Source organism: Cervus canadensis, chromosome 1, assembly GCF_019320065.1.
Source record: "Cervus canadensis isolate Bull #8, Minnesota chromosome 1, ASM1932006v1, whole genome shotgun sequence".
Lineage (NCBI taxonomy): Eukaryota > Metazoa > Chordata > Mammalia > Artiodactyla > Cervidae > Cervus > Cervus canadensis.
The window spans coordinates 11894533-11919206 of record NC_057386.1 but is presented as its reverse complement, the minus strand read 5'-3'; the positions used below and the strand labels follow the sequence as shown (position 1 = coordinate 11919206).

Sequence of the window (24674 nt, the reverse complement as noted above, 5' to 3'; positions counted from 1 at the left end):
GGCTCCGGTTGCTCCGGTGGTCAGCAGACAATCGCCGTCCACTCTGGTCTGGGGATCCGGCAGTGTCGGAGCAAGGAGCTAGAGTCTCGTGGCTCCCGACCGCCGGTCCATGCCGTCCATCGATCCCGCTACTCCCAGGCCCTGTCTGTCCCAGAACCCCGACCCCGCTGACCCAGGAGACTGTCCTCGACATCCCTCGTCCCCGGCTGGCACGAACTCCAAGAACACCTCAGACCCCAGCCTCTCGGCCCCAGCCCTCAGTCTCCGCCCCTCCCCGCGCAGGCGGTCACGTGACCTGCGTCAGTGCGCGTGCGCGGCGGCGACACGTCACTTCCGGCCGGGCCCCTGGCAGCGGCGGCGGCGGCCGAGAGGGCGAGGTGAGGCGGTAGCGGCGGGGGCGGGGCGGGCGCGGCCCGGACCCGCCCTGGCGCGGCGGCCGCGAGGGGAGGGCCCCGGGCTGGGTCGCGGGGTTCCCGGCCCGCCGCGGCGGAGGCTAGGGAAGGGCGCCGCGAGGCGGGGCGGGGCAAGGGGCTCAGAGGGAGTAGCGGGCCGCCGTTCTCCGTCGCTGAAGCTGCCGCCTCCTCGTCGTCCCGGGAGCAGCCCTGACGATGCTTCCTGACCGCGAAGCGCGGCCGGCCGGGCTCCCGCGGTTCGCCCTCCATCGCCTTCCCGCGTGTCCCACTCTCCTGGTGTCCGAGCTGGGCGAGGCAGTGTCAGGGGAGGGAAGGGGGTAAGAGGCTGCCAGTCCTCGGGGAGCTCACCGGAACCCCGGAGGATGCCGGGGTGGGCGGGGACCGCCATGGGGAGGCCGCGAACGGAGCGACCCAGGTTTGTGAGAAACTTCGGGTAACGCGGAGGCGCACAAGTCGTGTCCCCCACCTGCCTTCTAGGAAGACTTCCCAGAGAAGATGGTCATGAGCCAGGCCCCCAGGGCCAGGGCGATGATTTTGGGCAGATGGGACATTTTGAGCAAAAGCCTTTGCGGTGTCAGGGGGAGTGTCCAGAGCTTTTAGAGAGCCGTGCGGGGAGGGAGGGGGCAGGCGCCAAGTCTTGAAGGAAGAGGCTTGATTTGGGGTGAGTGGAAGGGCTGGCGAGATTTCCAAGTGAGGAAGGAGGGGAATGCATACATTGGGGTTTGTTGCTTGGGAGGGAAGCTGCTGCTGTCACCAAGAAAAGAGGGAGAGGGGTGGTGCAGTGCTTAGAGGCTTCGCCTGGGGGTCTTCAAGGGTTGCCAGGCCCATTTGGCATCTAAAACAGCAGTGTCCTGCTGGGGCTTGCTTGAGTGGTAGATTGCCTTCTAAAAGTCTCATTGGTAGAAACTGGGCTGTTGAGATCCCCAGAGACACAGAATATGAAGGGGAAATGGAGTCTTGAGAAAATTTGAGTACCTACCAAAAATTTTAAAGGAACACAGAGTGGCTGCAATTGCATCATTGATTCTTAACTCCGGAATATCCATTGTCACTTTTCCAGACAACAGAATATCAGCTCACCCCCTGTCTTTAGACATATGGCTGTGTGTGGGGAAAGAGTTCGAGACTGGTCTTTGGGCTCCCTTCCCGGCATTCCTCCTCCCTGGAGGTCTCTGAAGCCCTTTTTTCCCCCATGAAAGAGCAAGGCGCTACATAGATCCATCCAGGAAGAGTCCTTCCCTGTCTCTAAGCATAACCACATTGGTGCCAGGGGTCTGGAACCTGCCAGGGGCACAAGCGAAGGCAGAGGCAGTCTCTGGGGTGCTCAGGGCAGCTCAGTCATCCTAGCCTAGCCCTGATTTCTGTGGCCTGGGAGGCCGAGAGGTTGGGAGTCTCTTGGGGCCCAGACCCCACTGTGCTGAATGGCAGGTTGCTTCATCCGCTAAACCTCCAGAATGGGGTTTATCGGTGTTCTCGCTGGCTCAGTGCGATGGCTCCTGCACAGTTGGCCCCTGGCTGCTGCCCCTCCACAGTGTCATGCTTGTGGGTCTCCACCATGCCTGAGGAAACTTTCTGCATTCAGTTTGCCCAAGGCTGTCCTGGCTCACACTTCGTAGTCAAGAGCAGCCCTTTTACTCTCAGAAATGCCCAGTTGGATGATGCATTCCTTCTATGATTGCCCTGTCCACTGTCTTGTTGGATAAGCAGCCACAGAGATCTTGTTTGAGGTTGTGGCTTCATGTGGCTGTACTTGGGTCCCTTTGAGCAGGAAGGCCTAGTGAACATTCTTGGGGGTTGTTTTGGCTCAGATGGAGATTCCACGGCCCATAGAGGGAAGAGACCTGCCCAGGGGTGACAGAGCAGCAATGGATGACCCCCAGTCACAGAGTGGTTCTGGATCCTGCTGGGTGCTGAGCATGCAGCCCACTGGCTGCTATGGGCTAGGCTGTTGTGGACAATAGTCAAGGCCTGTGGAGCACACCGGGGGACTTTGTATGGTTCTCTGTGACTCTGGCACCAGCGGAGGTGGCTCTGTGGCTCAGACTGTGTTTGGGATGGGCTGGGGGCCCAGTAGCTGGTGACACCCACACCTGGTGAATTAGATTGTGGCCAGACTGAGGGCCTGATGGCAGTAGAAGGCCCTGGTAGTGTCTGGGTGGGGAGTGACTTGGGTGGGGAGAGGTTTTGGGAAGATCATGCTGGCATCATGTGAACCAGGGATGGAGGAGGGTAGTGCAGGGTGCTGTCCCGTCATGGATTGGAGAGTGAGCAGTGGGTGTCGGACCAGGGGTGGGTGGGAATGGGAAGAAGTAACTGAAGAGTACACACATGTAGGGGGAGGCTTGGGATCTGTGGGCCAAGGGGAAGCTCAGCATCATTAGATCTGAGACCTCAGTAGTGTGAGCTGGGCCACACAAGCTCCACCGAGCATGAAAAAAAAATGGTGCTAACCTTTGTGCTGGCGATTGCCAGATACAACCCGATTTCAAAGCTATTAAAAGGATAAAAAAGTTTCTCAGAGTTGATGGGATGTAGTACATGTAGTGAGGTTTTGAGCTCCAGTTTTCAGGAAATAATTGTCCCTGATAATCATGGTAAACAAAAGTCGGAAAGCAAACAAGAGGAGGGAGATGTTTGCAGAAGTGGATGCTTCCTCCCCACTGGCCAGATGGACTGGAAACTCCAACCTTAGGGGACTCTCGTGGCCTACTGGGCCTTTTTGGTGTCCCTGGCACTTTTCCAGGCGTGCCATTCTCCCCAGCCTGCTGGTCGCCTGGCTCCTCTGCAGTCACCTCTGTAGAGGCCCTGCTCAGCACTTTCCCCAGACAGTAAATGTGCTCGAGTTTCCCTTTGCTTCACCACACACACCACTGTCAGCCCAGGCCTCGTGCCTCTTTTCACAACCGATTGTCAGGGACAGGCAGTCTTAGCTGATGGTCCCACTTCCTCCCCTCACTCCACTGAGCCCCTTCATGCTAGGTCGTTGGAGATTTTGTCATGGTGGCTCAGTGGTCACCTCTCCGCCCTGGCCTTCCTTGAGTCCAACTGCCCTTTTAGACACCTCCTCCCTGACCTTGTTTTGTCTCTTGTCCACGCCTTGCAGCTCGGCCCTCTCCGCTGGACAGCCGTGTGTCCCCAGGCTTCTGTTTTTAGCATCAGTGGTATGATTCGCCCGCCGTTGCCATGGCTCGTACTTGTAGCTGTCACCTTCCAAGGCGGAAGCAGGCCCAGTGTACATGGGCCCCTTTCAGTGGCTCTCCCTCGGCACAGACAAGTGCTGTTTCTCTGGTTGTTCCTGTGCACCTCTCGGTAGCCACCAGGCCTTTGGGTACATCCTGGAACTGGAATGGCTGTCACGGGGCATGCGTATTTGTTAGATTTTTCCCGGAAATTTCCTTTGGGGTCAGCATGGGGGGCCCACCTTCTTGGAGGAGCTGCAGGAGGTTATGAAGGTGAGCGAGTGCAGCTCACTGTCCCTCTGTCTTCAGGGGAGCAGCAGGTCCTGGCCCCGCAGGAAGCTGCTGGTACACTCAGGTGAAGCCTTGGTGTCCCTGCATCCCACAGGAGGCAGGGTATCCACGGGGGCGGGGCAGGGCCAGCCCGAGGTCCTAAGGAGAAAGGCCCCTGGAGGGAGGCCGAGCTGCTGGGAGAAGATGGAGGACTTGGGGGTTCCTCACAAGTAGGAACCAGCTGGTAGGACACAGGCCATTAAAGACAGACCTGGTTGGGTGTGACCTCCCCCATTGAGAGGAGGCAGACAATGACTCCTTTTTAAAAAGTCCTTTTACTCATTCTTCAAGTCCTGAGGACATGAGAGCCTGCGGGTGTCTTGCCTCTGGCCAGGGTACTTCCTGGCCGCTCTGTCCAGGGCACCAGAAACCTTATTAACTCAAGTAGCATATCCGTGTGGACAGGTGCCCAGTGACAGGTACACAGCTCCACGGCTCGTGGGGGATTCTAGCCTGTGGTCAGGAAGCGCAGCCGGTGGGGGCAGCAAGGGGTGGGTTCCCACTGTGGAGACCAAATGCTCCAGGGGCCTGGGATCCAGGCCTTGGGAATGCAGAGACCAAGGGGAGCAGGTGAGGTGCTCAGAGAACCCCAGAGCCATAGATGCATGTGTGCAGTCGGGGCAACGGGAGCTGGAAGGGGCTGGCCTATGAGTTAGGCCTGAGACTGAATGGGGCCCTGGACCAAAGTCAGGCACCCACAAAGGCTAGGCAGCTCTCAGGCTGTGACCAGAGGAGGCCAAACCCAGGCTGCCCTGGAAAGAAGAGGCCCTGGAGATGGACAAAGATGGGAAGGCAGGTACCCTGAAGAAGTGGCCCCCGAGGTCTGAGAGGACAGACTGCAGGAGGGCTGAAGGGGCCTGGGCATGAGGGGCCAGCCTGGACTGGGCGGGGGATGGCTGATCTCCAGGCGCCTCCCTCCTGTTGCTTAATTGAAGCCTCCTACCTCATTGCGCTGCCAACAGCCCCTTGAGACGTGAGTGTTCTTGAGCCCCTTCAGTGTCCCCAGGGCACCCTCAGGCCAGAGAGGCTTTCCCTCTTTGCTCTGGTGTCTGTGGGACTGGCACCTGGACAGGAGAATCATAGGCAGTGAGATCCCTGAGTCCAGAGAAAGGAGAAGTCACTTTGTGAGGAGCAGGGCCTCTCTCCTGGGAGGGCATAGGCTTCGATGTGCCCTCCAGAAGCTGGCTTCATGCTTTGTTGTTACTACCTCAGCTTGTAGGCTGTTTCACCTGTGCAGATTTTTTTCCCCCAGCTGTGATGTGCAGCATGTGTGATCTCAGTTCCCCTACCAGGGATCAAACGTACGGCCTCTGCAATGGGAGCACAGTGTCTTAACCCCTGGACCACTAGGGAAGTCCCCCTGTGCAGGTGTTTAAATGCCAAAGGAGCCAGAGAGGAAGTATCCACTGGGTCTCATCTTCCAGGCTCTTCAGGAGGGGCTGTGGCTACACGCTCTGAGCATTCTGGGGCCCCCAGGCTCCAGGGGCTGGGGAGGGGAGGCGCTTGTGCTCACAGGCCGTTCCCAGGCGTCCCCCTTTCCCCAGCACCTGGGGTTGGCCTACTCTGGGGCAAGGCCAGGCCTGGGACTAGCCCTATGCAACTAGCTTCCTCACCCTGCAGTGTGTGTCCTCAGCCGGAGAGGGGACTTTGTCCAATTGGGCGGTTTGAGAGTGAGTCTAAAAATAGACCCCCATCCAGGGCTGTCTGGTTCCTGGGCTGAGAGAGCCTGTAAACAGGACACACCCCAGAGTCTCGATCACCAGGATTGACCTGATGGCTTCCTCCAGGTTCACAGCCCTCCCCCAGCCCTCCTGTCACACCCTGGGGACCAGGAAGCCAGGCAAGCACTTTTCCCATTGGGAAGCATATCCCCATTTTACAGATAGGAAACTGAGGCTCAATGGAAACAAGATACTAGGCCCTGCAGGCCATGAGGGCACTGGACGACTACAGGCCTTTCCTGCGGCTCCGCGCGCTGTCAGGAGTGGTGTCCTGAGACTTGAACTGGGAATATCAATGGGGCTTCCTGACCCTGGGGTAGGTGCTCCCTGGGCCACAGTGGTCCAAGTGTGGGGTCCACTTGGAGCTCAAGCTGCTCCGACTCATGCCTGTTGGTGACCCCTGGCTGCATTTGGCTAATGGTACTATACCCTTAGCCAGCTGGATTGTGGCTTGACCCTGTCTCCTGGAAGGCAGGGAGATCACAGCTAAAGGGAAGAGGCAAATGCCCCCACGCCTTTCCCACCCCTGGACCCCTTCTGGAGAGGGTGGCAGGGTGGCCTTCATCCCACCCCTATGTCGTGGGCCTTCCCTTCCAGAGGCCGAGGGGATCCGGCAGTGGAGTGGGAGGACCAGACACCCCAGCGATGACCAGGTGGGTCTTAGGTAGTGGAATGACCTCCAGGTGTGGGGGGGCCCTGCCCTGAAGCCCCTCCTCACGGGCCGGGCTCCCCCCAGTTCCCCCGTCTCCAGAGTCGTCTACAACGGCAAGAGGAACAGTAGCCCCCGCTCTCCCCCCAACAGCAGCGAGATCTTCACGCCGGCCCACGAGGAGAATGTGCGCTTCATTTACGAAGGTACGTGAGGTGTCCCCAGTCAGCCACCCTGAGCCCCTTCTGCCCTGCACTCCTTTGGGGTGTGGAGACCTGTTCTGGTCACGGGTGTGCCTGGTCAGCACTGTGGTGTTCCTGACAGGCAGCACCCCAGAAGAGGCAATGTTTGGAGTCAGTGGTGTTTGCTTGGGAAGGGGGGGGCCATGGAAGATGGCGCACCCTGGGGAACCTGGGGTGTCTTGGGAGTGGTGTGGTGGAGGTGTGAGCACGTGTGCACAGCATTTGTGCTGGGAGGTGGGGGACAGGACGTGGGAAAGATGGGGCGCCCACCTGGAGGAAGTGCTGTACTCTAGTGGGTCTCATATGCCTCTGTGACTGCAGCTCTGGTCATGGTACCATGAGGCCGAAAGGGGCATGGCTTGGGCAGGGCTCCTCGAGGGAGCAGGGTGTGTTGAGGACAAGTTCAGGTTAAGAGCAGGCTGGACTCAGGAGCCAGAAACTGTTGAAGTGGGAGTTTGGGCATGGGGGGCCTGCAGGGCCACTTGGAGGGGAGGGACGGCAGGAACTGGTGCCATCTGCTCGGACATTGATGGGGCCGGATTGCAGGCCCGGGGGTCGGGGCCCTGACCACCCCTGCTTCCTGCAGCCTGGCAGGGTGTGGAGCGGGACCTGCGCAGCCAGATGTCGGGCAGCGAGCGGGGCCTGGTGGAGGAGTACGTGGAGAAGGTCCCTAACCCCAGCCTGAAGAGTAAGTGGGGCTGCCCTGGGCGTGAGGGGCCGGCTAGGGGGCAGGAAGGCCCACCCGCCTGCTGCTTCCAAGACAGCCTGGTTGGGTGGCCTGGATCCCAGGGCTTTCAGAGGCAAGGGCAGGACAAGGGACAGACCCTGCCTCTCCACCCGTACCCACCACTGACCATTCTGTCCCTCGGCAGCCTTCAAGCCCATCGACCTGAGTGACCTGAAGCGCCGGAACACGCAGGACGCCAAGAAGTCCTAAGGCGCGCCAGTGCCCCTCCCCTGGCCTCCGGGAGATCTGGGTGCAGCCTGCCGCTGGCCGCCTCCTCTCCTGTGGGCTCAGCTCCTGGGAGGGGGAGGGGGCCTTGCTCCCAGTGGGCCGAAAATCCCAGGACCAGGACAGGCATGATTGATGGCCAAGGCCTGCCCCTCCTCCCCGAGCCTTTCCTTTCCTCTCGGGGGATCTCAGGTTACCCCCGTCCCTAGGAGGGCCTCGGCCCTGCCAGCCCGTGCCCCCCAGGCCTGGCTGGACCTTTGGAGCTGCTGGTCCTGCCTGCCCCCCAGGGCCCTGACCCTGATTCTTACCACCTTCTCCTGCCCCCACCTCCCAACCCCTGGCCACTTACAGGATCAGGAGGGAGATGAGGGGCCCTTTGTTGTCTCCTGTGCTGTGGGACTGGGCTGGTTTTGTCCTGAAGTGGCCAGGAGCCAGGACAGGGTGGTCCCACCCACACCCAGCATGGGTCCCTCACCGACCCCTGCTGCATCTGTGGCCTGGGCATCGGGAGCGTCTGACCCCCCCACCTCACTGTCCAGCCTGACCCCTTCCTTCCCTGTCAGCTTCAGGGTGACACCGGCTCTCCGGGCCTGGCACACTGCTGGGTGCCCCCTCCACGGGTTCTAGGCAGCCAGGTCTGGCCCACCTTTGGGAGGGGGCGTGGGGCTGGCCTGAGCTGGCGAGGCTACCCAGTGGGTCCTGCTCTGTGTGGTGAGTTGGGAGGGTCTTCAGGGCCATTTTTTTCTTCCTGTGCCCTCCAGATCCAAGTGTCTGACTGGAACCTGAGGACCAGTAAATAAAGGTGGGGTGGCATTGGCTTGGCAACTTGGTCTGTGAGGCCCCTGTTTTTCTCGGCTGCCCACACAGGGCTGGAAGTCTAAGGCCCAGAAGTTCCGTCTGATCCCTGGGCTCCACCAGGGGGCTTGGGCTTCTGGAGGGCAGTGGGAGGTGGAGGTGGGGGCCCTGGAGGTAACACATCTCCTGTCTGCTGTCCAGGGAGGGTGGCTGCTGGACTTGGAGAGCCCCAGTGCACTTGACCTTCAGACCTGGACGTAGCCCTGGCGGACAAGCCAAACCGGAATTTATTTCGGGAGCAGCCTTTCCTGTTAGAGTGTTCTGGGGCTCCAGCGGCCCCACAGGTGGCTCTGGGAGACGTCTTCTCCTGGAGGGGGTTCCCCAGGGATGAGGGTACAGGAAGGATGGTTCATGCAGTAAGCAGCAGTCAGTGGGCGTTGGCTGGTGCCAGGCCCTGAGCCAAGTTCCTGTAACCACACAGGCCTGTTTGCTCCCCAGGGACCTATGGGGCATCCTGCCAAGGGTCTGACTGCCTGCTGGGCTGGGTCACCCACACAGCCCCCCTGTCTGTGGCTGGAAGGAGGTGGGCGTGGCCTGGCTGGGGTTCCGGGCCCTGTGGTCAGAGGCTCAGTGGGCACACGGGCACACGTACCCTCCACCCAACATGTCAGAGACCACTGAGGATGGGGTGATGGTTGGCCAGCAGAGATCCCCTGTTGGGGAAGGGGAGGGGTGGGCCTGAACCCAGCTAAGCCACTGCTGCACGTGTGGCATTGAGCAAGCTGCTGAGTCTCGCAGCCTCAGTTTCCTGAAGTGGAGGTTAGCACCTTCCTCTGGGTGGCTGCCAAGTATTAGGGCCTGCCGCCGCTACAGTCACCTCATGGATGCTCGACAGGGCACTCGACCCATAAGACTTCGGGAGCCTGGATGTCTGCCTTCTCGCAGCCACGGTCCTGGCCTTGCTGTGAACTCTGGGGCATGTAACACTGCTGTCCTGCCTCAGTTTCCCATTTAAAGTGAGGGTTTGGGCTGTGGTGCCTGGAAGGCCTCCCCCTGAAGGGGTGTTCAGGCCCCCTGGCAGCACACTGGAAAAATCTAATATGTTGCGTTGATTTTGCTCCCAGCCCTCTCTGGGTCATTCCTCCCTCCTGTGGGGTTGGAAAGTGGGAATGGTGGCACACCGGGCCCCCAGCATCTGGGTCTCCTCTGTCTACGACCACCCTGGCCTCACCTGCTAGCACTGATACTTGCCCCTGTGTGGGTGGGCCCATGGGACAACCCTCAAGGCCTTTTCATTCTTGCTGTCCCTGCCAACTTAAGATTTTCTGAGGTAGAGGCCCTAGGCCTGGAGTCTTCAGAGGTGGGAATGTGGTTAACGGGCTGTGCCGGGGTTGCAGGGGAGTGGTGATAGAATCCTCACCAGCATGGTGGGCTGTCTGGTTGACCCTGAGTGGCTGGAGACACCTTCCCTAGCCTCAAGACAGTGAGGGCAGAGGAGATGAGGGAGTGTCCTGGTGGACGGGGTACCCACACCTCCATCACATTCTACCCTTGGCCGTGCCATACACGTTTCTGTTTGCTTTTATTCTGTGCTGGCAACTTGGTGGGGGATGGGGTTATTACCATAACACCTCAGGGAGGGGGCAATTTTATTGCCCACATCTTCCATATGAGGGAATGGTGACCTGCTGTAGGAGACTGGCCGTATCTGATTTTTAAGCTTGTTTATAAAAATCTGAATTTAGCACGTACTTGCTGAGTATGTACTCTGAGCATGTTCACGTGTATTGAGCATAAGCAACAACTCCCCAGTGTCATACCCATACTGTAATACCCAGTCCACAGTCCCCTACTGTCGACAATAATGTATTCCTCACGGGTTATACACTGAAAGGCCAAGTGCATCAGCTGCATCAGCTTGGTGTGTCCCTAGTACTGCCTCCTACATTTTCCCTCCATTTATGATGGCAGACTCCCTGGATACCTGATGTTGGAGTTTCCCAAATTCTGGTTTTGGCTGGTTGCATCACTGTAGTGTTAACAGGCTCCTCTGTTCCCTGCACTTTTGTAAACTGAGGTGAGATATGATGAGTGATGGAATTCACTGGAGCAGACTTTGGGTGTAAAGGGATCACTCTGGCTGCTGTGTTGAAAACAGGCCATAAGACTCAGGGTAGAAGTGGCGAGACGTGTTAGGAGGGCTACCTCTGGTGAGTCGTGGAAGGAAGAAGCTGGGTGAGGGGGTAACATGCCCATGCTTAACGTGAGCAGTGGAATTCGAGATGCCATTGGATGTCTTAAGTAGAGGTGCCAAGTGGGAAGGTGAGTCTAGTGTGGATCTGGAGGGGCCGCAGGGGTTGGAGATAAAGGTTGGGAGTAATTTTAATGTTGAAGAAGGGAGGAGGGTGGGACCTGATATGGTCCCTGCGTTCAGGGGAAGGAGGCGGAAGCAGGACAGGGGCCTGGGAGTAGTGGAGAGCAAGGTAAGAGAAAGGGCAGGCAGGGGAGGACCCGGGACTGAAGGCTGCCACAGTGTCCAGGAGGAGGCCCAGGCCGTCAGAGAGTTTGGCCAGGTGCAGCCCTCAGACTTCTCTGACTCTCACTTAGAGGCAACCACTTTCAACTTTTCTGCTGATTCTTTTGTGTTTCTATTTTTAAATAGCATACATGAACGGTTACTTCTTACCCTTTCCTTCTTACCCCCAGCCCAGCTTACTTGCATGTGTGCTCAGTCATGTCTGACTCTGCAACCCATGGACTATAGCCCCGTCCTCTGTCCATGGGATCCTCCAGGCAGGAATACCGGAGTGGGTTGCCATTTCCTTATCCATGGGATCTTCCCGACCCAGAGATCTTCCCGACTCCAGGGATCAAACCCACTTCTCTTACTTTTCTTGCATTAGCAGGAGGATTATTTACCACTGGCACTACACACACATGTTTTTACCATCCACTGTCCTCCCTAGTTTTTTTTCTCTCATAACTTTGGTTACATCAGTGTTGAGTATTTAAATTATGATGTCTGTGTGTGCAGAGCTGAGCCATGTGGTAAATTGTAATTTTTTTTCTTTTCTGCTCAACTTTCTGTTCTTGAAGTTATTATTGTCTTCTTTTTTCATTTGCTTAGTTTTCTATGTTCTAACACTGAAGACCTGAACTCTCCACCAGGTTATCTAAATCTTTTCTCAGTGTGTTCAGTCACTTTGATCCCCCTGAGGGTGTCTCTCCTGTAAACTTGCCCTGCTTAAGGCTGCCTCCCCCAGTGACCCACTCTGCCTGGCACACTAGTGCCATCCTGGGGATGCCCATCACTCTCCTAGGTGTGATCCTTGTTTATTATAGTCCCTCTGAGTGCTGCACACACACAAACACACATACACAGACACACACTCTGGGTAGTTCTCATGCTTGTGGGGGAAGGGCATGAGATGAAGGGCTGGGGTGGAGGTGGGAAGGGAAGCAGAGATGGCGAAGGGGCAGAGAGCCTGGAACGTTCATCTTCCTGAATGCAGGGTGATGCTGTGTGGGTGCTGGGCCCTGCTTTGGAACGTGGGTTCCCCCACCTGTAGCCCCTCCACCCCACCTGCAGGACAGACTGGTCAGAGTCTATGTTTATTGGCTGGATGAGTCCAGCCCCTGCCCGGCCTCCACCTCCACCCTTGACTTCACCAGCCTGTTCCAGTTCCCTTGGGGACAGGGACAAGGTGGAGGAGGACAAGGGCAGAGGGAGTCAGGATGGGGAGGGCTGTCAGGAGGCCCCTGGGTGAGGGCAGTCACCAACCCTGAGCTCAGCTGGCGTGAAGGAGAACTTGTGCCCTCCCTGTGCTAGCTTGTGTGCCCACAAGGCTTCTGGGCACGGAGGACGGGAAGGGGTGCCCCTGTGGACAGGGGCTCAGAGGCGTGCTCGGGCCTGGGGAGCCTGGGACAAGAAGTGGTTGAAGCCTCAAGGTCAGGGGTCTCGGGTCCTCAGAGGTGCAGTCGGCCACGCTGCCTTGCTACCCTGCAGCCCCCACCAATCACAGTAACATCTCATCCCACCTGGGCCACAGGAGAGCCCAGTCTACTGCAACTCACTTTCTGCCCTTCCCTCCCTGCAATATCCGGTGGCACGAGGTCAGGGTCCCCCTCAGGAGGGCCCCAGTGCCTGGGAGGTGAGTAATTCTATTTACCTTTCCTGAGAGGCCTCCTGTCCTTTCATTTGCCCCAATTAACCCAGCTTTGCCTGAGCAGCTCCAGCCCACGTGGCTGGGCGGGGACTGTGAACACCCCCTCCCCCAGGTTCCAGCAGTCACTTCCCACCAGCTCCTAGAAGCAGGGCCACCTGACTGGCCCATTTGGCTTCTGCTCTTGGCTCCCGCTGCCTCTTTCGCTTTTGACAGCACCCCTGCTCCTCCCTTCACACCTCCCTGCACCAGGCATCATGGCACCAGCCACAGGGGCTGCTCGTGAGGCATGACCATAGTCCTGATGCTCCTACACTTGCCTCTACCCTCTCCATCAGATGCGCTGTGCCCCAGGGGTCCACAGCTTGGACTCGGCGTGCCCGCTTGACTCTGCATGAACATCAGCCCTCACTGACTACCAAGCAGGGTGCTCACCCACCACACAACGGACAACACCCTCGTGCACAGCTGTCGTGCTGGAGTAGCAAGGACTGCAGGGACTTACTGTGAACTCTGTTGGGTTGTGCCACGGTCTTAGGAAAACTCTGCTGTGCCTGCACTTGGGTGGTCTCGATTTGGGGCATTCATCTCTCCCCACTTCAGTTGGCAAGGTGGACTGTGATGCTGGGGTGGAGGCAGAGACCAGCAGAGGACATCCAGTTCTGGCCTGTCCAGTGATGCCCTCACTGGGCCTGAGTCCAGTCATGGCTGCGGCTCCAGCAGGGAACCAGATGGATTCATGTGGGGTTGGTAGGACTGTGATGTCAGTGGCTCCCCCCTAGGCCATCAATGCCCTTCATTTCCCTCTGCAGGCGAATGGTGACCCTCCAGGGGTGGGGGGCCAAGACTGAATGGGCACTGTCCACTCTGGCTGGGGGTGGGGGTAAGCCCACCTAAACTGGGCTGGGGGCAGCACACACTGGTGGGGCACTGCCAGCCACCACTCACTCATCCTCAAGGGTTCCAGCTCCAATTCACTGGTATGACAGGGTAGCAAGGAGAAATCTGGAGGGTGTGAGCCCACACGGGCTGTCCATGGCCACTCCCTTCTCATGGGAAAGCCCTGGGCTCAGCCGGCCCTTCTCCTCCAGCCCAGCTCTCCATCTAGGGTGTACACAGAGCTCTTTATTGTTGGAGGACATGTTTCCTTGAAAGGGGACACACTGACCCAGGATGACAAAGGGGCACACGTTCACAGAACAGCTTTCCCACCACAGTCCGTCCCCCACCCCTGGGCACAGAGCAGGTGCCCTCAGACCACCACACTGGGGAATGTGTGGACAGTGGGGTGCTGTCTTGCTTCCACACTCTAGCCTTTGTTGGACATCAGTTCCAGATTTCTGGTGATGGCCTCTCTGGGCCTCTGGAGTTCTGGGGGCTTCACTGGGGGTTTTCGGCCGATCCAGGAAGGCCACCAGCCAAGCGGGTCTCAGCAGAGGGGTCCTGGCTGGTCCCATTGCTGCCACTGCCCCTTGAAAGCAGCAGCTTCTCACTGGGGGGGCCCCTGAGGGGCCTGGTCATGTGGCTGCCGGCGTGGCGCTCCTCCTGCAGTGCTTTGCCCTCACGCCAGCGATGCCAGCGCCGCAGCAGCTCTGACTGCACCTGGGGTGGGCAGGTGGGTCGGGCCATACCCAGGGCCTAGCCCCTGCCACCCTCCCAGGATCCCCAAGCTGCCAGCTTTGAAGGGCAGTGTGGTGCCCTGGGTATGGAGCCAGGCAGGCTCTGTCACCACAGAAAGCTGGGGACATCTGGGAAGCCCTCACTCTCTAGGTGCAGGGCTGAGGCTGACCCAACTTGGCAGGCCTGACACCCAGCATACGGCAAGTGAGCCCAGTAAGTGCAGGTGGACACAAGGGGCTTGCACCCCTGAGGGGTAGGGTCTGAGGGTGTCTACACTCCCCCTGACACACACCCCATCACCTACCTCCTTGTTGAGGAAACAGTAGAGAACAGCCACCAGCAGACCCTGGAGAGAGTGGGGGGGTGGTCAGGGCTGCTCAGGGCCTGGGTTTTGGGCAGTTATGGGGTGGGAAGGCACCTGGAAGGAGCTGAGGAAGAGGTCGAAGAAGAGCTTGGCGGAGCGCAGGGTGCCCTGGGCGTGCTCATCTGTCACAAAGGCGAATACCACCTCGTGGACTCCCAGCAGGGGGATGAGGGTCAGTGTGGACTTGGCCAGCCTGCGGGGGCAGAGCCTGAGCCACCTGGCCCAGGCCCTCACCAAGGCTCTGGTGCCCCACACCCACCTATACCCCCTCTGGCCCCCGGGGGTGTCCGGGTCTGTAAGCCTCCTACCCCCCCACAACCCCACACCCACCGGAATTTGTAGTCAGTATAACGCATCTGGTGGGCTCGCAGCTTGGCCACCAGGAGGTGAAGGATACGGATGAAGATGAAGAAGTTGATCTGTGTATGTGGAGGACACAGCTCAGGGCAGCCCTTGGCCTCCCCCCCCCATCCCTCCTGGAGGTGGGCCGGGCAGCCAGCCAGGCCCTGGCTTCCGGGGCCCTAGGGCTGTGGGCACCCACTCAAGGATGAGAAGCCTGGCCTGAGGCAGGGCACTGGCCAGTGTCCTGGCAGAGTGCCAGGCCTCCCTCCCTGTCCACCCAGGCAGGATGCTGTCTGTCTCCTTGGGCTGCTGCAGGCCAATGAAGGAAGGGAAGGGCGGGGGGCAACTCCAGCAGCCTCTCAGCCCTCCCTGTGGTGCCAGCAGGTGCCCTGTTTCCTCACCAGGATGGCCAGGAAGACAGGGAAGCGCAGAATCCACCAGAAGGCCATGTTGTCATTGCTAGTCCAGCACCTACAGGACAGGGACTGCTTGTGTCCTGGCAGCCTCCCAGCATTGCCCCGCCCCGCACCACCACCCGCCACCCCGTAGATTCTATGGGATCTAATTAGTGCCTCAGGAAAAGAAGGGAGATAATTACCAATGACCTCCACCCTGGGGCACCAGGTTTGCTTACCACCCCCCACTGATGCTGGCCAGAGACCCCGAGCCACTTTCACATTCTGAAGCCACATGGCCATTCCGCAAGGGGCTGGGCTCACCTCCCAGCCAGGAGAGGTGAGCCCCTCTCCAGCCCGCCCTCCAGTCAGCCAATACTCACTGGATGTTCTCAAACAGACACTTGACCACGGCCCAGGGGATGACGAACAGCATGGGGGCACCTGTGGAGGGGAGAAAACAGCTCTGGTCCCAGGGCCCTGGACTGCCTGCCCTCACCCCTGACCCCCGCACACCAGTCCACTCACCCCAGCCGATGCCCAGGTAGAGGGGGAAGCAGCTCCTCTCGGGGACAGCGGCGAGGCTCAGCAGGCTGTGCAGGTACACGCCCTCCACCAGCAGCCAGCAGTAGTTGGCCACGATGCCGTACTGCATGAACACTGCGGCCACCCGGCAGCCAGCCACTGCCTGGCCACGGGGGCAGCGTGAGCACAGGTCTCCCAGCCGCCTGCCACCCCGGGGCCCGGAGGCCAAGAAACCGGGTCCGGGCACTCACCCCATCACTCAGCCAGACGCTCACGCTGATGTCGTCCCCGATCCTCTGGCTGTAGCGCGTCTTGAGCAGCGTGTCGATGACCAGCACGGAGCTGGCCTTGAGCATGAAGGACACGAACAGGTTCATGTGGATGTAGTTGCGGGTGCAGTGCAGCTTACTGTGGGCACGGCGAGTTAGTCCCTGCCCCCCTGCCCACTGTGGCCCCACCACCCCCACCCCCGTGCAGGTCAGTGGGTGTACCTGAGGCCCAACAGGGTGGCGAGGGCCAGGAGCAGGGCCCCCAGGGACAGGGAGTAGCCCACCGTGTACATCACCTGGAAGCTGCTGTACATCTTGGCCACCTCCTTCTGCAAACGGCAGTGGCCAGTCGGGGCTGGAGGGGGCCGCCTTGCCCGACCCCACCCTAACCCCAACCCCACCCTGTAGCACCCACCGCGGGCTGACCTGCACTTCAAGCTCCTCGTTGTCCATCTGGCACTGGGAGGCGTTTCGCCACGGCTGCCCCCGAGGCCCACGCACCCACTGCCCATCGGGCCCACACCTCTTGAAGACGAGGCGGTGCTGCACTGGGAGGGGCAGGCTCTGGTCAGCGCCCCGCCCCCACGCTCGACCCCCTTGGCCAACCCCCCACATCCCTCCTGCGGTTACCTTTGTGGTACCAGGGCAGGTACCAGGGGCAGGAGATGTTGGCCGTGGTGTTGGGAGGGGTGTCCGGCCAGCAGGAATATTTGTCAAAGGTTCTGTTACAGACCAGCTCTGCAGAGGCGGGGCCAGGGTTGCTCCTCAGCAGGGTCCGGCCCCCACGACCCCTGCTGCACGCTCTCTGCTCCCTGCAGTGCATGCTGACCATCCTGCCTGCCCCGGACGCCTCTGTCCAGCCCGGTCCTGAGCTCCAGCTCTGCCTGGCCACCTCCCCTCGGATACCCCACCTCTCACCCCGGGGGTCTCCCCTCTTCCTAGTGCCCCTCTGGCATCACTTCTGTCCCTGGAGGCTGAACCCCAATTCTGTTGCCATCCTTCTGGTCCCAACACCAGCCCCCTTCCTTGCGCAGACAATGGCTTCCCAGGCAGCTCCTCCTGCCCTAGTCTCTCTCTCTCTCTCTGCACCTGAGTGATCTTCAGAACTTGTTCAGAACACTGGGGCCCAGTCTGCCTGAGCACTCCAAATAATGGCCCATCTCCCTGCCCGTCACCAGGCCCAATGCCCTCTGCTTGCCCCTCCCGGTTCACTTCCCCCACACATTGCCTGCTGGGCCTTGAGCTCCATGGGAGCGAAGACTGTGTCCAGGCCTCAGGTGTGGAGGGCTGGTGCCTGGCAGCAGAGGAAGGTGGTAAAGCACCCCAGTTCTGGGGCAGTTCTACCATTTCTTAGACACCCTGATCTGCAGCCCTGGGCTAGTCACTAGCTCCTCTGTGGCTCAGTTTCCTCACTTGTAAATGGGTGGGTGGGGGTTGGGGGCACAGGGCTTTCCCATGATGGGAGCACTGGACTCGGGCCAAAGGTGGGTCTCACCAGTCGGAGGGGGCAGCAGGCTCAGGTTGTGGAGACACTGGTCACCATAGAGCTTCCACTTCTCAAACAGGAAATCCATCACCTGAGCAGAGGGGGTCTGTGGCTGGTGAGGGAACAGACGGATAGACAGAGGGGACAGAGGCATCAGCACGAGGAGCAGGCAGCCTGGTGGGAGTCAGGGGCTGGGTGGGGGGCTGGCAGCACTCACCTGGCAGGCCAGCAGCAGCAGCAGGAAGAGGTGGGGGTAGCATGGCTGGATGGGGGGCATGCCTCTGGGAAGCTGCCCCCCACATCTGGCTGGGGTTGCACAGCTGGGGCAAAGAGGTCCTCGTGGGTGCACGCTCCTCTGAGGTTGCGAGTATCAGAGCAGCAGGGTCTGTGCGGTGGGGGGCAGGCTCTGGTGTGAAGAGGCGCAGCTGGTTTCTTTCACGATCAGCAGGGTGTCCTGCTCCCCTAAAACCACCCCTCCCTCGGAGTCTCCGAATCCTACTGATGGAGTGGGAGCTGGGAGGGAAGTTATGCAAGAAGTGGTCACTCTGCCACTTGGGGGTTGGGGTCTGGCCCCGTGCCTGGGGGTTTGGCGCCATCATCCAAGGGGAGCTGCTTTCTCACGGCCCGTGGCTGTCTGTCTGGAGGCTGGGCCAGCCCCAGAGCCCCTCCCCTCCATGCTAGCTAAGTGATCGCTGTCCTGCCTGGTACCAAAGATGTCAGTGGGGGAAGCAGCCTCCCTAACTGCCCACCTCCTCCTTCGGCCCTCACTATCCTTCCCACTATTCTTAGCCCCTGGGAAAGTCAGCTTGGCAGGCCGGGATAGGGTGCTGGGACCATCCATCATCACTTAGTCCCCAGGGATGCGGTTATTGAGGTGGCCCTGGGCCAGCTTCCAGCCTTGCCAGGAGCCAGGAGTGCCAGGCATATACTTAAGGTGGTCCCTGGCACAGGCATGCTCCCACGCCCAGGACTGGGGTGTCTAGGGGCTTCCTTGGGCCCCGCCTAAGACTCAAGCTGGGCTTCCTGGGTTCCCTGGGCCATAGCATGCAGGCAGCTGCAGTGTGTTCCTTTGAGACGAGCACTGCCGGGCCGCCAGGGGCTCAGAAGCAGGACCGCTGCCCTCATGGTTCCTGCAGTGGGGGGGCCCGAGTTGCCTGGTCCTGGCCAGAGCCGTGCTTCAGGCACCAGCAGCCCCATCAGGCATCGTGTCACTGCTTCCAGAGTCCATCTTCTGCTCTACTGAATTCCACGAGGGCACAGGGAGGGGCTGCCTCACATGAGCACCTCTAGGGCTGTGGATGGGCCCCTCCCACCAGGTACCCTGCCACAGAGTGAGCACGTGGTGGACTGATGGATGGACAGATGGACAAAACTGGCTGGCTGGAAGGCAGTGCCTGGGAGAAGCCAGGGAGGAGGTGGGGAGGAGGGGCGCAGCCTATGACTGAAGGTGGAGGGTTCCCGGACAACCCTGGATCTCAGTCTCCTCCCATCGGAGTCCAGATGGGCCCTCAGGGGGCCAGCTCACGTGGACTCTCCTATGATTCACTCCTCACCCTTCATGGGACGCCATGGGGTGAGTCTACATGGCCTGCAGTGGGGCTCCTCACCCTGGCCCTTGGGCCAGGGTGTGGGTCAGGCCTGGTGAGGCAGGGCCCAGGAGTCACTGGTCTGCGGGCCCTGGTCTAGGTGAGGAGCCAAGGTTTAGGGCTGCTCTGGAGGAGCTGGACCGGAGGGCTCTCCGAGGGAGTAGCCCCCCAGGCGGGTGGAGGACGAGGGGCGGTTCAGGTGTCCCTAGCCCAAGGGGCCTTATCTCTTGATTGTTATCAAACAGCCTGCTGCCCTGCCCTTGCCCAGGCCACAGAGCCTGCTGTGTGAGGAGCACCGTGCCCTGCTGCAGGAGAAGGGGAGACGGGTGGGCCGGCTCAGGGAGGCAGAGGCAGTCTGGATAACTAGAGGCTGGAGGGACGCGGGAGGCAGAGTGACAAAGGATGGCTGGGGCTGAGTGGATGGTGCACAGCAATCAGGGGACCTGGGGAGAAAAGATACTGCCCGATAAGCTGTCCCCGCCCAAAGGCCCTGCAGCCGGTGGTGAGGGGAGGGCGAAGTGGGGGGGGGTCCTCCAGTGAGGAGCTCCAAAGCAAAATGTCGGCCCCCTCAGAGCCCAGCTGGGGGTGGGGGAGGGCGTGGCCCAGCAGTGCCTTGACCTTCCCACCTGAAAAGTGGAAGTTCACCTTGCTGACTTCCTAGGGCTGTTAGGAGAACTCAGGGTGGGCAGGGCAACAGCTGGGCCAGTCTGCCTTCCAGGTAGGAGTCAGTCAGTCTGGGAACCGCAGAGAGAAGCAGAGCCCCAGGGTAGAGGGGGAGGAAGGATGGGCTGCCCTGGGGCCCCAGCCAGGGCAGGGGAGGGGGGCGATCCTCCATACCCTTTACTCTCGTCTGGCACATGGGGCTGGGAATCCTTGAAGATTCACGCCATACAGTTCAGTACCTACAGATCCCAGGCTGGGTAACCGGTTCAAGGCACCCAGGGCCCCAGGGCCCTAGGGATCAGAGCAGCAGCACCCCGCCACCAATTTAAGAGGAGGATGACTGCTCTCACTAAGACTCTGATAGAAACACAAGAAGCGGCAGAAATGGATGAGGCCCCCCATGCCTTTCAGGGGAGTACGGGCAAGATTTCTAGACACCTCTCTGCATGAGGGCTGAGTACGGGATGACTTTCAGCTGTGTGCAAGGCGGAGGTCCTGTGGTCCCTGCCCTGAGCACTCAGGTGTGAGGCTGACCCCACAGGAGAGGGGGACATTGCGGGTCCCAGTTCTGGTCCTAGGACCAAGGACAAATATTAATAATTTAACTTCTCAGAGCCTCGGTTTCCTACTTGCAAAATCATTGGCTCCTCATCACCAAAGAGTAAATGAGCTTTGCCACTTAAAGAGGAGAACAGAGTATCACGTCCAGGCCCCCTCCCTACCGTGGGGGACACTGCAACCCCAGAGGCAGCCTGCCAGCCCCAGGGATAAATATTTGTTGAATGAATGAGGACTGAGACCTGGATGCAGAGGTGCCCCTCCACGCCTCCCATTGGCTGTGGCATCAGGCAGGGCTGCTGTTTTCCACCTTATTACTCTCCTGGAACGGCCCGGGAGCTGGTGGGGGATGGGGGACTAACAACAAGGGACCAAGCCTTCTCCGTTCACCGACCTGGAGGCTGGGCTCCCTCTCTGGCCCTAGACTGCACCCGCCCAGCACAGGTAGCTCAGGATTAGACACTGATGGGGTGGGACGGAGGGCCAACTTTCTCCCAGCCCCAGCTCACCCCCTCCTCTGTTTTCCAGCCTCCTCCACTCCACGGGCAGGGGCCGGGGGGCATGTGTTCTGTCCCCTGCCTGGCAGAACGCACCACTCCTAGGGGCTCAAAGCTCAGCCATTTTCCCAGTTTCTCTTGGGGATGTCCCAGACTCCCAGACCGGGAACTGGGGAAAAGACCCCCCCAGGATGGATGGATCTCCATGAGGTGGGTGCTGGTCACCCCAGCTTCTGAATGGGGCCTGCCAGCTTCTGATGAGAATGGGCTTGGTGGGTGTTTGTGAAACCAGAGCGAGTGGCAGAAGGTCATGGCCCCAGGGCGAGATCAGATCACCGGCCACAGGTTGTTGACAAAGCCTGATTCCTGCCTCCTCTCCCACTCGGTGGGGGCAGGGCGGGCCTGGAAGAGGGCCAGGGTGCTATTGCCCCACCAACCCTCATCCCCCAGCACAGAAGGGTGGACAACATCCCGAGGGGTCCTCGGAGAATGCAGGTGCCCAGACATCAGGAGTCAGTAGGTTCCTGGTAGGGGCAGAAACCCTGCGGCCCCTACCTGTGAGTGGGGGCTGCCCGGTGAGGAAAGAGCAGACTGGACAATGCCCTGCCCTCTCTGAGGATCAGAGTGACAAATGTAGGCTCCCCGGATGAACGTATCAGGCTGGGTGCTATCGCCCCTCGGCCCCTCCGGGGAAACCCGGGTAACCAAGACACTGCTGGGCAGCTTTGTGGGGCAGCCCCGGCTGGAGTAAAGCAGGGCTGCCCAGCGCCGGTCCCCACGCTTCTGGGGGTGTCTCCGCGGTTCTGTGTATGCGCGGGGAGGGGAGAAGAGGGGGTGATGGAGGGAGGAATCGGGAGTGGAGGGGGCGGCAGGACAGAGCGCCCGGCGGCCACAGACACCCCACTTTTTTCCCCCTGGGACGCGCTCCCCCAGGAGGAGAGGACGGAGGAAGCGAGGAAGCGCCGAGACACGCCGAACTGCCCTCCGGGTAGTTCGGAACCAGGTTGACCCTTCCGAGCTGGAAGGGCGCATCCTGGGGTTGGGAAGGGGGTGTCCGACGGATGAGGAGGGCGATACCCAGGGCCGAGACCGCCCACCTACGAGAGGGGTGCGCGCCAGCCAGTCCCGCGCACCAGCCTTCGGCCCCTGGCCGGGAACGTGCCCTCGGGCAGGTACCAGGTGCTCACCACGCGCCTCTCCGGTCTCTCCCTGCTCTCCGCCGTCCTCCGCGCGCTCGGGTCGGGGGCCCGCACCGCTCGCCCCCGCAGGGCTGCCTGATCAGGGTCGGCGCCGGCTCCGCGCCCGCGCCCCGCGCCAGCCACACGCGAACTTTCCGGCGGCGGTGGCGGCGACGCTGGGCGGCGGCGGAGGGGGAGGGAGGGGGCGGGGGCAGGAGCGGCTCGCAGGTGGAGCGGCGGCCGAGGGTCCCCGCCTGCCGCTCCGGGCCCCTGCCCGCGCCTCCGCCCTCCCGCAGCGGCCGCGGGGAGCGACTCGGCCGCCCCGGAGCTCCTGCCCGACAGACCCCTCCCTGCGCGCCGGTGCCGGCACCTGCCTCGCGGACTCCTGTCCTGCAGAACTCTCCCCGAGGACGCCGCCCCGCAGACCTTCTCACTCAGAGCTCACTGGGCAGACCCCCGCCCGGGGAACCCCGGCCGGCCGATTGCAGCTCCCAGCCGGGAAAGGAGCGGTGGACGGACAGGTGGGATGCGTGGTAGGCGCGCGACCAGAGATGGGGGCTGTGGCCCCCTGCCCTTTCCTCTCACTTTCTCCGCGTTTTGGGCCCTTGCCACTTTTTTCCCGGGTGCTGATTGCGGGAAGGACTGACGCTCCACTTACCCTGCAACGTGGCTCCTAGGTGACCTTTCCAGCGACCAGAGCAAGCTTGATTGGAGTGGGGGCCAAGGCCCTCCACGGGCCGAACCCACGCCAGGCGGGGAAGGGTGGCCCCTGGAATGCCTCTTTAAGCCCGGGTGTCCCAAGTCTTCTCCCTTAAGCCCCCTCCGAGCCGTTCATCCATCAGCCCCCCACCCCACCCTCTACACCAAGCCGGCTGCCCAGAGTGCCTGGCCACTGCTTCTCCTGCTTCGAGAGGAGAACGCTATGCTCCTTCCCACACCTCCTCCTTCCCACATCTCCTCCTTCCGAATGCCAGATCCCAGATTCACCCTCCTGACTATGTCCTCTTCTCCCCGCCCCCCCCCCTCGGGTCTAAAGCCAGCCAGCATCTCAACTGCCGCTTTAGGACCCCTTTCACTTTCTCACCTGCATCCCTACACACACCCCAGTGGTCAGTCCCCAGTGACCTCAGGGTCACCAAACCACATGGACACTTTGGGGCCTCATCTTTCCTGGCATTTCAGGATCTGGGGACCCTGATGGTCATGCCCTCCTATGGAACATTCTCCCATGGCTATGGTTTCCAGGCTGGCATTCCCATCTCCTCTCTGCACTCTCCTCCGCTTTCCCTTGGACAGTTCCCCATGTACCACCGGGTCTCCTGGTGTTCACACTGCTAGATGCTCAGGACCACACCAGGACCCCTTTCCACTGGCCTGCTGCCATTTCCTGGATGCACTTCCTCGGCCCACCCACCAGCTGGACACCCTGCAGGGATCCTGAGATTTCCAGTCATCACCAAATCCTAATTATCCCTCTCATGTTTCCCTGGAATCCACTGTCAACCACTGTCCTGGGTGCCTTCCCTGACCCACTGGGTCAGCTCTTTTTTAGATCTTTGGGGCCCTTCTCTAAATTCTACTTCTGTTTGGGGGCTGGAGGACTTTGGAACACGTGGTTCTCCTCTACCCATGGCTCCCCCACCCTCCAGCCCCCAGAGCAGAGCTGCAGCTGGTCCCAGCACCCCGTGACATGCACACAGGTGCTTGGTAACCTGACCTCTACACACCTGCCCTGCCACTGTCTGAAGGCTCGGGATGGGGGAGTATTACTGAGGGTGCCCTCCAGACCCCCATTCTTACCAGCCCACCTGGAAGCCTGCCCTTAGAGCAGCCTGTTTTGGTTCAGGCAGTGGCCAGAAGGCAAAGGTCATTGGCAAAGTCTAGCTCTGCTTGTATAGGGCTGACTGCGAGTGCTGGGTTCAGGTGCTGGGGGAGGGGAGCTTTCTGAGATGGGTCCCCAAAGACCGCCATCCTCCATGCTCTTCTCCCCTCCCCTGGCGCCTCTCTTCCAGCTCTCCTCCCACCTCTCTGGCAGTGGGGCACCCATACAGACCACACTGATCTGAGTAGGTGGAATCTTGCTTGTGACCTTGGTGGGCTCCTGCCTCACCGTGAGCTGGGTAACTGGCACCACTCTGGGTGTCTGTGAGGCTCAGGGCAGGAACTGGGAAGGTCATCCCTGCTGTGTGATCTTCAGAGAGGCCCTCTGGACCTTGTTTTCCTGAAGATGTTTCGGTTGGGTGGAGACCCGGCAGTCTGGGGGTAGGTTCTGGTTGGCCCCAGTTGGGTTCTAGCAGGAAGAGATGAGAAAGAATAAATGTAGAGTGTATGATATGGGGGTGGGGGCATACCTGAAATGTGTGGACACAATGGGGAGCAGAAGGCAGAGGGAGAGGGAACAGATGGGGGTGAGGGCCCCCACCCCGGGCTGGGCCACCTTTATTTACATAACTGAATTCATAAGACATAAATAGACCAGAAACTGGGAACGAAGGGGGCTGGGCCTTCCCACGGAGTGTTGGAGGTCTGGAGACTGAGGAAGGGGCCTGTCTACCACTGAGTCCCTGAGGGTCCTGTTGGCGCCTTGGAGATGTGCTGGTTCCCATGTGCCAGGGCAGGCGGGGGGCTGGGGGCTGCCCTCTGCAGCCTCAGAAGTGCTGTTCCGTCTGCCTGTGCTGTGGGCTCTGGAGGGCACATCAGTAGAGCTCAGTTTAGGCATTTGGCTGAGTGGTATGAGCTGGTACTGC

General features: G+C 60.4%; 3 protein-coding genes across 10 annotated transcripts; 2 read left to right on the top strand and 1 right to left on the bottom strand.

Annotated features, from left to right (window-relative positions):
- The first annotated feature begins 287 nt into the window (after nucleotides 1–287).
- MCRIP1 (MAPK regulated corepressor interacting protein 1) lies at nucleotides 288–8311 on the top strand. Of its 5 annotated transcripts, none has more exons than XM_043463479.1 (5): nucleotides 288–377; nucleotides 6241–6296; nucleotides 6380–6498; nucleotides 7121–7222; nucleotides 7407–8311. In XM_043463479.1, the coding sequence occupies exons 2-5, from the start codon at nucleotides 6289–6291 to the stop codon at nucleotides 7469–7471; spliced, it is 294 nt and encodes a 97-aa protein (XP_043319414.1). In that variant the 5' UTR covers nucleotides 288–377; nucleotides 6241–6288; the 3' UTR covers nucleotides 7472–8311. The 5 variants fall into 5 exon arrangements, with proteins under 5 accessions (XP_043319414.1, XP_043319404.1, XP_043319386.1 ...); XM_043463469.1 differs by lacking the exon at nucleotides 288–377 and adding an exon at nucleotides 515–649; XM_043463451.1 differs by lacking the exon at nucleotides 288–377 and adding an exon at nucleotides 592–730.
- Nucleotides 8312–13549: 5238 nt separating this feature from the next.
- On the bottom strand, nucleotides 13550–22876 carry GCGR (glucagon receptor). 4 transcript variants are annotated; one of them, XM_043463367.1, is made up of 15 exons: nucleotides 21937–22329; nucleotides 19677–19765; nucleotides 17663–17851; nucleotides 17455–17557; nucleotides 16590–16697; nucleotides 16386–16507; nucleotides 16182–16288; nucleotides 15942–16098; nucleotides 15694–15853; nucleotides 15549–15609; nucleotides 15172–15241; nucleotides 14759–14847; nucleotides 14483–14621; nucleotides 14369–14410; nucleotides 13550–14046 (listed from the first exon to the last, which is right to left on the bottom strand). In XM_043463367.1, exons 3-15 carry the CDS (start codon nucleotides 17720–17722, stop codon nucleotides 13825–13827), a joined length of 1440 nt encoding a protein of 479 aa, XP_043319302.1. In that variant the 5' UTR covers nucleotides 17723–17851; nucleotides 19677–19765; nucleotides 21937–22329; the 3' UTR covers nucleotides 13550–13824. The 4 variants fall into 4 exon arrangements, with proteins under 4 accessions (XP_043319302.1, XP_043319298.1, XP_043319291.1 ...); XM_043463363.1 differs by lacking the exons at nucleotides 19677–19765; nucleotides 21937–22329 and adding an exon at nucleotides 22586–22876; XM_043463356.1 differs by lacking the exon at nucleotides 19677–19765.
- Nucleotides 19774–22464, top strand: LOC122438496. Its single transcript, XM_043463412.1, has 3 exons — nucleotides 19774–21265; nucleotides 21683–21737; nucleotides 22324–22464. The coding sequence occupies exons 1-3, from the start codon at nucleotides 21060–21062 to the stop codon at nucleotides 22462–22464; spliced, it is 402 nt and encodes a 133-aa protein (XP_043319347.1). The 5' UTR covers nucleotides 19774–21059.
- Nucleotides 22877–24674: the final 1798 nt, after the last annotated feature.